The sequence below is a fragment of the Dunckerocampus dactyliophorus genome, chromosome 5, assembly GCF_027744805.1.
Source record: "Dunckerocampus dactyliophorus isolate RoL2022-P2 chromosome 5, RoL_Ddac_1.1, whole genome shotgun sequence".
Taxonomy (NCBI): Eukaryota; Metazoa; Chordata; class Actinopteri; order Syngnathiformes; family Syngnathidae; genus Dunckerocampus; species Dunckerocampus dactyliophorus.
Genome location: NC_072823.1, coordinates 10,108,702 through 10,121,637, shown reverse-complemented (window position 1 = coordinate 10,121,637; position 12,936 = coordinate 10,108,702). Strand labels below are relative to the sequence as shown.

At 40.0% G+C, this 12,936-nt stretch overlaps 1 protein-coding gene across 2 annotated transcripts in view; it reads right to left on the bottom strand.

Moving 5' to 3' along the window:
• Nucleotides 1–12,668, bottom strand: part of banp (BTG3 associated nuclear protein) — a 44,950-nt gene extending 32,282 nt beyond the window's left edge. For both annotated transcript variants that reach the window (XM_054776794.1, XM_054776793.1), the window contains exons 1-9: nt 12,581–12,668; nt 10,478–10,556; nt 10,261–10,373; nt 9,947–10,146; nt 8,830–8,910; nt 7,002–7,174; nt 5,408–5,647; nt 4,209–4,367; nt 873–994 (exon numbers count right to left, since the gene is read on the bottom strand). In XM_054776794.1, coding sequence (XP_054632769.1) covers nt 873–994; nt 4,209–4,367; nt 5,408–5,647; nt 7,002–7,174; nt 8,830–8,910; nt 9,947–10,146; nt 10,261–10,373; nt 10,478–10,547 — 1,158 coding nt within the window. In that variant the 5' untranslated portion in view covers nt 10,548–10,556; nt 12,581–12,668. The remainder of the gene's footprint in view (nt 1–872; nt 995–4,208; nt 4,368–5,407; nt 5,648–7,001; nt 7,175–8,829; nt 8,911–9,946; nt 10,147–10,260; nt 10,374–10,477; nt 10,557–12,580) is intronic.
• Nucleotides 12,669–12,936: the final 268 nt, after the last annotated feature.

The window sequence follows — 12,936 nt, the reverse complement described above, 5'->3', positions numbered from 1 at the left end:
GCTGCACTTCCGAAAAATAGAATCATCATTCACACTGTTCACTGTTGCACTTTCCTAAAAGAAAATGCTGTAAACAAAGGGTGTTCAAAGGACGGCCCAGGGGCCATTTTCGGGCCTACAGCTTGTTTTTTTTTGTGCCCCGTGGCTTTGTGTAAAAAGAAATTTTGTTATTAATGTGATATATTATTAGCTATGACACTAATTCACTTCAATGTACAAAATGCATCAAAGTGCCCCAACCCCACATCCCTCTTTCAGTATGCAGCATCTATCTGTATATTTTGATTGATATTTGACAATTGTATTTACTAGATAATTAAGTGCCAGCAGATTTTTATGTTTCATTTTAAAAATTGTTAAAAACAAATGTTTTAAAACAGTTTTACGTTTTGCATTTTGTTCCTTTACTGTACTGATAATTAACCAAAGCATGTCCTTAAAACCGGGGTGCGTACCAAACCGTGATTACTGCGTCCCGTTACACCACTCGTACATGCATATGTATGTGCATACATTCGAACAATACTTAATTGTCACTTAACACTTTTTGTGCGATTTTGAATATTAAGAGCTACTCAAGTTGCACAAAAAAGACAAGAATAACTAGCACTGTTTGTCAGCCCACCCATTGTGTCGCAACAGCTACAGAAGTTATCCACTGCCAACCCTTTCATTTAATATTAGTTATAGTGCATTTCTGCTTAATTGTGTTAGGTAGCCTGCTGTAATCTCTTTCTGCACACTGGAAACCTGCACTGTACCGACATAAAAGCAAAGCATGCGCACAACCACAAACCATATTAAGAGTCAGTCTCTCTCGGGTAACCACCAATTCAGAGAAATATCAAGGGACCAAACGCTTGAATACTCACCACTTGAACTTGTCCATCCTCACCAATGTGGTGGAACTGGACCTGCTGATTGGCCAATGCGTAGTGCAGTGTCTGCTGGGTGGCTGTTTCTATGTGGGTGGCTTCTTCTGCAAGGCCTCCATCTGATCCAGAGCAGAAACACTTATGTTACAGGGGTGTTTGTGTGCTCAGTAAGGGTCGGTCAAGAATTAAGTGGAACTGATTCAAGCACACGAGAGCACATACTGTATATTGGATGCCTCCTGTCACACTCAGATGCTGAAAAGGAGGTTCATGTCCTTAACTAAGTCAGAAATTATGTTATTATAATACTGGGTGGCTTGTATTAAGTGACTTTTTTGGTCCTTTAAATTGTTGGATTTGCATATTACCTTTCTTTCTGTTTTTTTTTTGTTTTTTTTTAACTTCACACTGACAACACAAACCATTCAAACTTTTGAAAACCCCCCGGCCATCTGTGGACAAGGCTGTGTTTATACTGTGCATGTACATCAGACATAGACAAGCACAACAGGGATTCTTGATCTAGTCACCAAACCCCAGGCCTCAGTCTAAACACTCCGCCAAAGGTCTGACACCCCTGCCTGGATCTGTCACATGACCCGCTGCAATGCTACACAAGCCCAAATATCACGAAACAGCAGAAAAAGCCGTTAGCAAAATCACTGTCAGTAAAGTCTGCCCACAAACCATAAAGCAAACACAATTATACATTCTCAAATATAATGTTAAAAATGGAAAACAATTAAAGGTCATTTGATATCAGAAAAGACTGCAACCGTTTAAGATCATTTTTCACACAACAAACCCAGTTTCACTTTCAGTGCATGGAGTCAATAACAAGCTCTGTGGAATAAATGATTAAAAAAAAAGTAAGAGCAGCACAGTGCAGAATGTGGTCTGCCTCTCCTAAGAAGGTTTGGGTTAGGATGCAGGTTTCTTTCCAGGGAGTCTTTACATGTCTCCCTGTGCATGTTTTCACCTTCTTTCCACAGTCCAAAAACATGTACGTTAGGCTCACTATAAACTCTTAATTACCCATAAGTGTGAATATGAGTGTGATTGTCTATATGTGTTCGTCCTGGAATATCCTGGCAATCTTTTTGAGGGCGTACCCCACCTATCAACTTCAGATGTCAGTTGGGATAGGCTCCAGCATCCCCATGACCCTGAACAGGATAAGCAGTATAGAAAATAGATGAATGAATAAAAAAGGAAAAATAATCTGATGACACAAACCTGCACTGCATACTGTTTAGTTCAATGGCTTGGTTCTGTTCTGTGTTTTTTGCTGTCAAAAGTAAGACTTCTCCCATCTTTCATGGTTACGGTCATGCACTGATTTAAGTAAATAACCTGCACTATTTAAATTAGCCAGAAGAGCAAGCGTTGCCAGAGGAAGTGTGGAAACTTTCTGCTACACTTAAAATGAATCGCTTTACAAGCAGAATTGCCTCCTTTCAGTCCATCAATAATTGGATTAGTGGGTGAATAATATCGGCATATTTGGAGCATGCGTCATAATGAACTACAATACTTGTATTTTGATATAGAGGCATGGCCTCACTATCTACGCCTAGTGTGTGCTCACAGGATATTTTGGTTTCCTCTGCAGTCTTATTTGCTCTCAACAGAGGTGAGAGGTGATGTTTCACAGGGAGTGAAGGACAGCATGTATTGTGTGCAGATTGCAACCATCTGCAGCATCACGCACTGTATGTGAATTTCCTAAAAGAACCTTGTGTGTTACTCAAAAGCAAGTGTGTAATACATAATGCAGAAAAAGTACTTATTTTGGAATAAAATTACCAAAAGTGGAACTGCATGAGAAAAATAAAGCATTTTAATCTTTTGGTGCAATGTTGCTTACAATTACACATACATCGAGGGAAAGGCTTCTTGAGACGTCTTCTGTACTTCTGTGAAGAACCTTCTTCACAGAAGTAAAGATGACGTCTCAAGAAGCCTTTCCCTCGATGGACAACTCCTGTACGACTGATACCCTACACAGACGAATTACACATACAGTATATACAGTTGGTATTTATACTTGGTTACACTAATTTAATAAACAGTGGTATTTAAGTACTGTTTTACAGTTAAGATAATCTGACATGTAGATATTCCATGTTATTATCTGTATTTCATAAACTTAATTCAGACATATAGTATGCCTGTGTTTGATGGGCAAATTACTCCTTGGCATTGCAAGTGCAATTTCAAGTCACATTTATCTACAATCTGTCTTGACTAGATGAGCAAACTCTCAAGTGTGTCATTCGCACACTTGATGTAGTGATTGTGGTGTATGTGGCACCTGTATGGTAAAGAGGTAGAGGGCATCCGCCAAATGAAATGTGCTACTGCTAGTTTGGTTCTTTCTAACAGCTGAGAAAGACACTGAACCCACCAGCTACTTCGAATGCTGTTTGGACAATAAGGGCTTAACTTCATATGGTCGTTAATGATATGTTATTTGCACAAGTTATATTAAATCAAAGGGTTGTTGCGCCAGTGACTAGCGGGAAGCAATACAATATGTGAAATAGTTGAGGGGAAAAAAAAAATCAAATCATGATCATTGGCACCTTTATAATGGGAATGTAGCTGGAGCTAGAGCCAAATGCTAACATCTGAACATATATTTTGTCAGCTATTTCATTAACTTTAATATTCCTCACACAAAATCAGTGCTAAGCCTTTTTCGCACACACAGCATACTGTGCAAAATTGCCAACTCAAGGTCATTTGGTCTCAATAAAGATTACAAACCTACTAGGGATGCTCCGATCGATTGGCCACCAATTAATATTGGCCGATTTCACTAAAAAAAACAAAAAAAACATTTGATCGTCAAGTTTCAAAGCCCATCACAAAAAACGATCAGCATGCGGTAGCAAATCTTACTTGTACATACTTGTACGGGTTGCCAACAAAATGACATCTCGTTTTGAGCTTGACACAGGCTATGGCAATCAATACCAGCGTGTTTGATCACTCCCTTATCGAACCTATCGCTGTTCGACTTCTCTTGCATCTTTGTTTACACGCTTTGCCTAGCTGTCACTGGCAGTCACTGGAATCGGCAGCATAAAACCCTGATGGGAGCATCTCTAAAACCTACTACTACACAGAAGATCCCACAATAAGCCACATTTGCTTTTGGGTGCACTTTTATACATTTACATGACATCCCGCAATCAGATAATTTAATGCCCGCCAACATCAGCACCAGTGTCTGGTGTAATACACACTGTAGGTTAAGACGGCCATCGCTTTCAACAGCAGAGAGTGTGCTGGGTGTCCAAACAGGCAACTACATGATCTCTACATTACCTGAGCCTGAAACACGAGGCGTGCGTTTGGAGAAGCTCTTGACAGCCAGACTCTGACCACGCTGCTTGCGTCTCCAGGCAGTGCGACACTTTGAGTCAATGCTTTGCTTGATGCGATACCAGTCTGACTCTGAGATGTCAAATTTGTGGAACAAGTGACCTGCGGAGAAGCGACAGAGGCCTGAGATCATGTCAAGCTGTTTACACATGACAATATTATTAATGAAAACAGAAATTAACCTCCTTCAAAATCCTACAACAATAACAACACTACAAACTACACAGATATTCACAATGTCAATTTTGTCACAACATTACAAAAGGATCCAGAATGAGCATCAAGCATCAAATATGACATGATGGCCAAGAGAGGGAAGCAGTAGGAGGGAGTAGCCACTGGTTGAAGGCGCACTGCAGCCGATGATGGTTGTCTAATGAACTGATCAAACGACTTACACTTACATTCTACACATACAGTATTTATCACTCAGCTAAAGCCTGGGGTTAGAGAAATGAGAGGGGGAATGTGAGGGTTATCTGCTGAAATGTCATATGGGAAAAAGCTGCTCTTTCACAACCAATTGGACAAGTACAAACAGGAGGGACAGGTGCTCTTTCGTTCCTTTTCTTTTCTAAGGAAATCGAGTGAGTCATTCATTTGGCTATGCTCCAATTCCAACAGTGTTGTACTCGCTCTCTAATCTGATATAGACTCTATATGCATGTGCAAAATAGTGTGTAGCTACAGGAATCAAAGAGCTCAGTGAATTAAGAGTGACTCTTTTTGGATCATTCTCCCAGACATGTGCTTGTCATTTAGAGTCTGGTATGTTATAAAATGTGTTGCACATTAACGCTTGTGTGCAATGATGAATGCATGTTGTTGTATCCCGCCTTGGGAATACAGACTGCAGCCTATTTCTGTGTTCTATTCAATGCTGCTTTGTAATGGCAGCAGATGAAATATGGGAAGTTCTCATAGAGTTCATTTATGGATTCAAGAGGGCAAGGAGTTAATCCCTGGGTGACTTATGCTTTACACATATTACTTTGATATAGTGTACAATAGGCACACACGAATCATGCAATAGTCATGTGGGGAAAAAAGGTCTGCACTTGGGTCGCTGTAAAGTCATCAACTAGTAGCACCAGCATGTTTTCCAAAATGAATACAATTATGTGAGTGGCATCAAGACTCACAGCGAATCCCATAAATCATGAGTGGATCCAGTTGCTTCTTGCCATGTTTGCCCTGTCCGGATAGATTTGACATGGCCTGGACCTCCCGATGGAAAAGGTAGTCCAGCAGTGTTAGAGCCATTTTTTCTGCTGTGCGGCAGTTTGAGGAAATATGGAGCATGTCAGCTGGCGAGACTGGGCAGCGAACTCGCATCTCTGGGTTAGTCTCATCACCCAACCATGTTCCCCCAGGGTAATCATCTGAAATCATATAAAGAAAGAGTCATTCTAATTAAAGATTTACTGTGTGAACGGCTTCAGTCATGCTGGAAAATTGTAATCCATCCACTGTATTAATAACTAACACCTTAGCAAAAAGCCTGTGGCCTAATTCATGTGATGCAACAGCACCCTCATGTGGTAAAACGGAGAAGTGGTCAAATCAAAGGCAAACTGTTTCAAGTTGTTGGAGCCCAAAGTGAATACCGCCCCCGAAAAAAAACTAATAAAACAGAGCTATAGAGTATATTAACTCTCAGACTGACAGTTTTTAACATAAAACCTATATGTGTTTATAACTAAACAAATAATAGTCTGCATGTGAAGACCACTCATCATAAGCGGTACATTATGCTCAAGCTTGAAGTAAAGCTTCTCAAAGAGAGACAGCAATGAATGTACATATTTCATCCTCTAGTAATTAATAACATTAAAGGAATCTGGACGAGTTTCAGAGTGTAAGGGCCCAAACTTAAGGCGAACATCTGCACTCTCCAATCCCTCAAATGGCAGCGCATCAAAAACCAACCATTATTCATGTGGAGCTGATGTAGCCACATGGGCTCAAGATTACTTTGGCAAAATGTTGACTAGAACGAGAATAAGTAGTTACATCCACAAATGCCAGGTAAAACATGGCTGAGTCCAGATATCTTGTCAACTACTTCCCAGCTTCTAGGACATCTGGTCACCTCACAGTGGAAACTTGTTTTGTCGTCAAACAAATCAATATTTCAGGTCTTTTTGGAAGTGCTGCAAGTAACGTGGTCTAAAAAAAATTGAAAAGGACCATCAGGACCAGAAGCCTGAGTAAAAAAAAAACGTGATACCCAAAGTACAGCTGTCATTAAAACGTTTGGAGTAGAGGCATGGCTTTGGGCTCTTGAAAAGCTAACACGTTGATTTTTTTCCCCCCAGCAGTCAGAATCTGTCTCAGTGCTACTGACACTGATTAATAGACATTTGAATACCGTACACTGAAACAAATTATTTTTTCAGAGACATGTGCCTTCAAAATAATTAGTTTGGTCTGGAAATTTCAATGGGACCATAGCTTGAGTCCTTACCTAATCCAATTTAAAAAATGACAATGATACTCTAAACATTTTGTATTTTACACTTTTCTAAAGTTCATATCAGGCATTCCAAAGTTGTTCCATTCGGAGACCTTAGCCAAAGTTGACACAAACATTGCACGTACAGTGAAATGAAAAGTAATGCTCTGTGTGTGGATAATGGAAAAGGATATTTCTCATGGTAGAAGTACATATAGTATGACACCAGCCACTGAACGTATTTGCATTTCAGTGGTCTAGTCAAAAGTGTGAACTCTTACCCTCAGAGTTAAGTGTGATGAGTGTGACATTCTGTCCATTTTGTGAGTTGTTGGGATTGCCTCCATTAGACACAGAGTCACTGGCCTCTGAGCCGCTCTCCTGTTCCTCCTGGCTCTCCTCAGGGGCTGGCACCTTCACCAGGATTGTGTTTTGGCGCCTCTTAGCCACTGTGCTGCAAAAAAACACACGTTTGTAGTGGACCGGTAGCAAGTGGTGCACACCTCTCTGTCCTGGCTGCTCAGTACAATTTGGCTAAAGCGACAACAGAATGTACACTGCAATGTCATCTGTGTTAAAGTGAAGAGTCTCACCTATCAGGTATACACAGTAAACCTCCCCTCTGAGTTAATGGTGATTACATGATTCATTTGAAGCAGTACTTTATATAACCTATTCTCTCTTACATTAAAGTACTTCATATAACTCAAACATTATTTAAATACAATTGATTTTTACACTGTCATAACAATTAAGAATGTTGAAATTTTACATAAAACATTCCCAATACAATTTTACGATGGCCACAGTACAGTACAGGTTCATTCCATTTCCATTACATTTGAATTGAGCCTCAATCCAAATGCGATCGATTACCATTCTGGAACAGATCGAGTGCTACATTTAAGGCTCCACTCTACTAAAAATTGCAATATAAGAGAAACTTGAGTGTAAATATATCACAATAGTTAACTGGTAAAATCACTGATTGTGATTACCAAAAGATGTTGTCAGAGCTGCCAAAAGTCCAATTATTTCCTCACAGAAACTTTAGGACACTGTATTACAGTCGTCCCTTGCTATATCACGGTTTTTCATAAATTAATTAATTAATTATCGCTGTCTCGTGGTTGACTATGGCCTACAGTATTACTGGTAAAACAATATCGAAAGACAAGCAGTATATAGTATTCTGGTCATAACTAGGCATCAGGTAATGTTACATTGATGAGACATTAACTGTATTACTGTAAGTCAGACATGGATGAGTAGTCCGACATGACATATACCACTTTTCCACTGAGCCTGGTTCAGAGCTTTGATTTTCCCTTGTCATGGTTCCACAATTGGTTCGAACTGAAGCTGTGTTTTTTGGTTCAACTGTGGGCGCCAAAAGCTTGCTGGGCAGTGAAAAAAAGTTCTCCTCCCATTTCGTGTGGCAATGGTTTTTGGCTTCTTACTTTGTCCTTCTTCCCCACTCAGTTCCAGACCTATTCTTAACTTTATAACAAATAAATCGGAGACTAACTAGTTAGCTCGGTAGATTGCTCCTGTTAAAGTGGCGGCCGTCTCGGGTGTCTCTTCGGAAAACTTGTAGCCAAAGCTAACAGTATTGTCGGAGTGTGCGTCTATGTATGGCAGATTAATGTTAGACAGGCTATCCTGTATATCAATCGAGTGACAAACGTCATAGTAAGGATGGAGGATAGGCTGATGTCCATCTATGTTTTTAATGCCATGTGCTCGACCCACATTACATTCGAGACACTACAACAAAGAACTTTCCCAACGCCAACAATGAGTTACGTCTTATTATTGCTTATCATGTCTACTACATTATGTAATACGATTATAAAGGTTGCTGTAGGGATGTTATTTCATGTATACGGGGCTCTAATAATGTTAAAAAATACGTTTTTAGAAGGCCATAAACATTTTTTCTATTCTCTTAACTACAAAAAGAATCCATTTATTAATATTGAATCCTACTTCACGGAAACTCACCTGTCGTGGTCGGGCTGGAAGCAATTAACTACGATAAACAAAGGAGAACTGTGCCTAGTTATCAGCAGCAGACTTGAATGCAGCATGAGACTAAAAGCAACTCACTTGCTAAGCAGGTTTTCCAGCGTGGGGTCTTCCTGCTTCATGGGTTCACTGCCCACAATTACGTTTGTCTGGGGAACGACACTGAGGGCGAAGTCAAGAGACAAGTGTTAAATTGATACATGGGATTTCTATGTAAGTTTCACATTCCACAAGTAAGATTTTTGTTGTTTTTTTAAGACAAAATCAAAGCCAAAATGATTTTTTTAATTATATTTTCTATTTCAGTTGGCCCATATTTCATTCAACATATTTCTTATCTGCTCGGCAGCGGTTCCATGGCTCTGCTTCATTGATCAGCATTATCCTCAAGTAAGCATCACCACTCCTCTTGTTTCTGCAAAGGCTGCGTTCACACTTGCGGTTTGGTACTCTAGTCCAAACCAAAAATACCGTGGAAAGATACTGCAAATTTGGTGCAGGAGGCTTGGCGTCATACCGGTATTTTTATTTATTTTATTTTTATCTAAAAACATTTGTGTGTGCATGTCCGCAAAGCACTCAGCCATGAACGTGACACAGACCAAAGACACACACCAGCATTAAAATTAGAGCAAAGAGCATGCAGAAATGACAAATACTGTATATGAGTCAAAATGTGTCCTAAGTGCTGTTTCTCTGTTCCGCTCTCTCCCACAATGCATGTGGCAGAGTGCTGGTGGGTTGTGCGCGCAACAAAGGCTTGCATATATAAACTTCTAGACCTCAAATATAAGACGACCCTACTTTCAGACGGGGAGAAATATATTCCCTTATGTTCAGGTCAATACGGTAATTTGGAGTTGTTTGCAATAAAACAGACAGAAAACTATATACACGCACACATGCAAGGTGAAATGCCAAACGTGATGGGTGCACAACCCTGGGCCAAGTTTGGGGGTGTTTACTGCCTTGGTCAAGTGCACCTGGGCAGTAGTCAGGCAGCAAAACGACATTCCAGATTTTTTCTGTCAGTGATAGGATGCAGCAGGATGCCGCTGACCCACCATTCTATAGTCAAGTCTTTATGGAGAAAGCCACTACCCATTTCCATAAAAAAAAATTGGATTTTAGCAATACTAAAAAAAACAAAAGACTCATTGGTATATGGTTGTGAAAGCCCCAAGTACATGATGCTTACCACCGCACTTTGTTCCAAGTCTGAGTGGCCCCCTGAGGTGACCCTGCAACCATAGGAACCTGGATAGGATTCTTAGCATAATGCACTATGCTATCCAGCTTTTGTGTAAGAGCCTTGCAAGTGGTGTCCAGAGCCTGCAGCTTGGATTCGATGCCTTCCAATCGCTGATTGACCGATGCAGTGAATGAGACCATCAGATTCTGGCAAGAAAGTTGTTCATATACAAATGTGTGAGCAGCTCGCACAATGTAACAATGTAAAAAAGAGAAAGGCCTTGAATTGTGTCCATAATACTGTAGAAAAGTTATGGACACCTTAATATAAGACACGTCCTGGTTGCTGCCATAGTTCTCCTGACTGGCGCTGAATTTTCTCTTTTTCTTCTGACGATTCTCTTCATTTTGTCCATGATTGTCCAGCATGTTTGCTATGACCCAAGTAGAGACACACTCGAGTTAAGAACAATGTTTATATGACATAGCTTACCATAAAAGGACACAATACTTTTGTGATGCTGCCAATGAGGCTTACCTGCACGTCCTTCCGGGCTTAAGTCCTCCACTGTTATTTGCACAATTTCCTCCAGCTCCTCCTCTGACATAGCTCAGATCTAGAATAAATGAAACCTTTCCCATCATTACATTATTACTGCTAGGGGTCCACGATAAATATTGGTCCGATAATTATTGGGCCGATATGAGGAATTACAGTATTTTCAACGCTCCAATGAGGCAAGATTACCCATACAGTACTGAAGGTGGCGGAGAGGAAATCAAGCGTTGTGACGTGCTGTAAACATGTGCAACCACAACAAATCCATCATCCAAACCTGTGGCCAGCTCCCATCGCCACTGCACCCTCCACCATTGCCAAATACACCACTCCGTCTCTGGCAAACCACTCCACGGTCGCCACTATAGGGTCCGTCACATAAAGACCGTTTGTAAAATCAAACTGAGTTGTACAGATTTACTTCCCACGGAAAATTACTCCACATAGACATCAAATTATCTGGCAACACAAGCGAGTATTTTGTCTTGCCAACAGTCAAGCGTGGTGGCGGTGGCGTCATTGTCTGGGGTTGCATGGGTGCTGCCAACACTGGGGAGCTGCGGTTCATAGAGGTTCCCTTAATACTTAATCAGATCTTTCTATTAATTTCTCACAGAACACTGAAGTCATACCTCCACTATTGTCGGACATTTACATTTTTATTATTTATGTACTACAGTAATCCCTCATTTGTTGTGGTTAATTGGTTCCAGACCTGCCCGTGATAGGTGAATTTCCGCAAAGTGGGTTTCCTTCTTTCTAAATGGAATATTTTTATAGTGAGAGCATAAAAAACCTTCTAAATACATTTTCTTAACATTAGAGCCCTATAGGCATGAAATAACACCCCTATAGTCACCTTTACACTCATACAATACTACGTATCACAATTTGTGTCTTCTTAATGACTTGTATTTTTGTTCATTTTATGCTTCAAAATGCTTAATTTACGGACAAAATACGTACAATTTGCTTAAATGTGTATATATGTTGCTCATAGGCCAGATCAACCACCAGACAGCATGATTTAATAAATATATTTTAGACAGTGATAAGAGTCAAGCTGCAACCTTCAAATCGCGATGTGACGAGGGATGACTGTGCTAACATACATCATGTGGACTATTTGTCCCATGGAGAAGTTTACAAAATGATATATTATTTGCATGTATATCACAAATGGCATACATACTTAGACCCCAGCAAATCTAAAACGGAAGGTCTGTATACGTCATCATGAAAGCTTGCATTAACGATGTAGTGACAGTCAACACTCATAACTGGACTACATTTAATCCACCACCTTTGACAGCTCTATAATTGCATTACCTCGACAGTCTAACCTGAATGAATAAGCATATTTTATTTATTTATCCAGAAACTATTAATGTTATATATTAACATGAATGTTGACTGTACATAATGCAAGATAAATTACATATCCAAACTAGGACTATGAGGGAGACAGCCAGCGTATGCAAGAAACTTTTATTTTTTGCTTAATTGCGTGCCAGACCTTTTATGAGTCAAAGGGAAATCTCAAATTTGAATACGTTTCTTTTTTAACTCGCAGTACAGCAAATGTTTACTGAAGCTAACGGTTAGACTAGGTTGTCTTTCGCAAAACTGTCCCAAAAAATAATTATGGTGCATAGTTTACATTTGTAGGCTAATGTTATGGTGTACTCTCCCACCTAAAAATGAAACACTCTCCGGTTAGTACTAGCTAACTAGGAAGGAATTTCATAGCCTGAAAAAAGTTTTTTAAATTATGTGTGCACCAAAAATACTTAATTTTGGTAAACATCATATAAATCTTAAATAAAAATGCTAGCTAACGTTATCTGCCGCTGACAGACTGATATCATAGCTTGTGTGCTAATGTTACATCTGATGCAAAGAGTCGCAGTTAAAGCTAGCCCGGTGGTTAGCATGCTAGTTGGGCCTAAAGGCCACGAAAATGTAGCACCACCGTTGTAAACCTATAGGGAAAAAATTGATGATACAATTTGGTTTAAAGCAGATTATTTCCTCCTCTGCGGGCAAACAAGGGTTTCACAGGCTAAGATCGGCTTATATTACCGTGTGAATGATGAGTTCTCGTGTTGTTTGTAGTGGTTCCGATAACGACGTCGTTCCTCGCGAGAGATGAGGCACTGTGCCAGTAGTGCGCATGCTCTCTGATGCGTTCAGGGACTCCGGCAATGGGACGAGTACCCGACAACCTGCTCCAAAGGGTCGTCAAGTGTCACATAATTCAATAAATGTTTAAACGGAGGCATTTTTTTATATTTATAACAAATTCTCATTCAGTGTGTAAAGACGTCTGCAGAATGTACAACTGTCCGGTAAGGAATGCAATTGTTTTAAAGTCCACTAGGTGGCTAAGAAGGCTTATGCTGCACTGGAAACTATTAAAATTACCTTTTAAAAAGAGC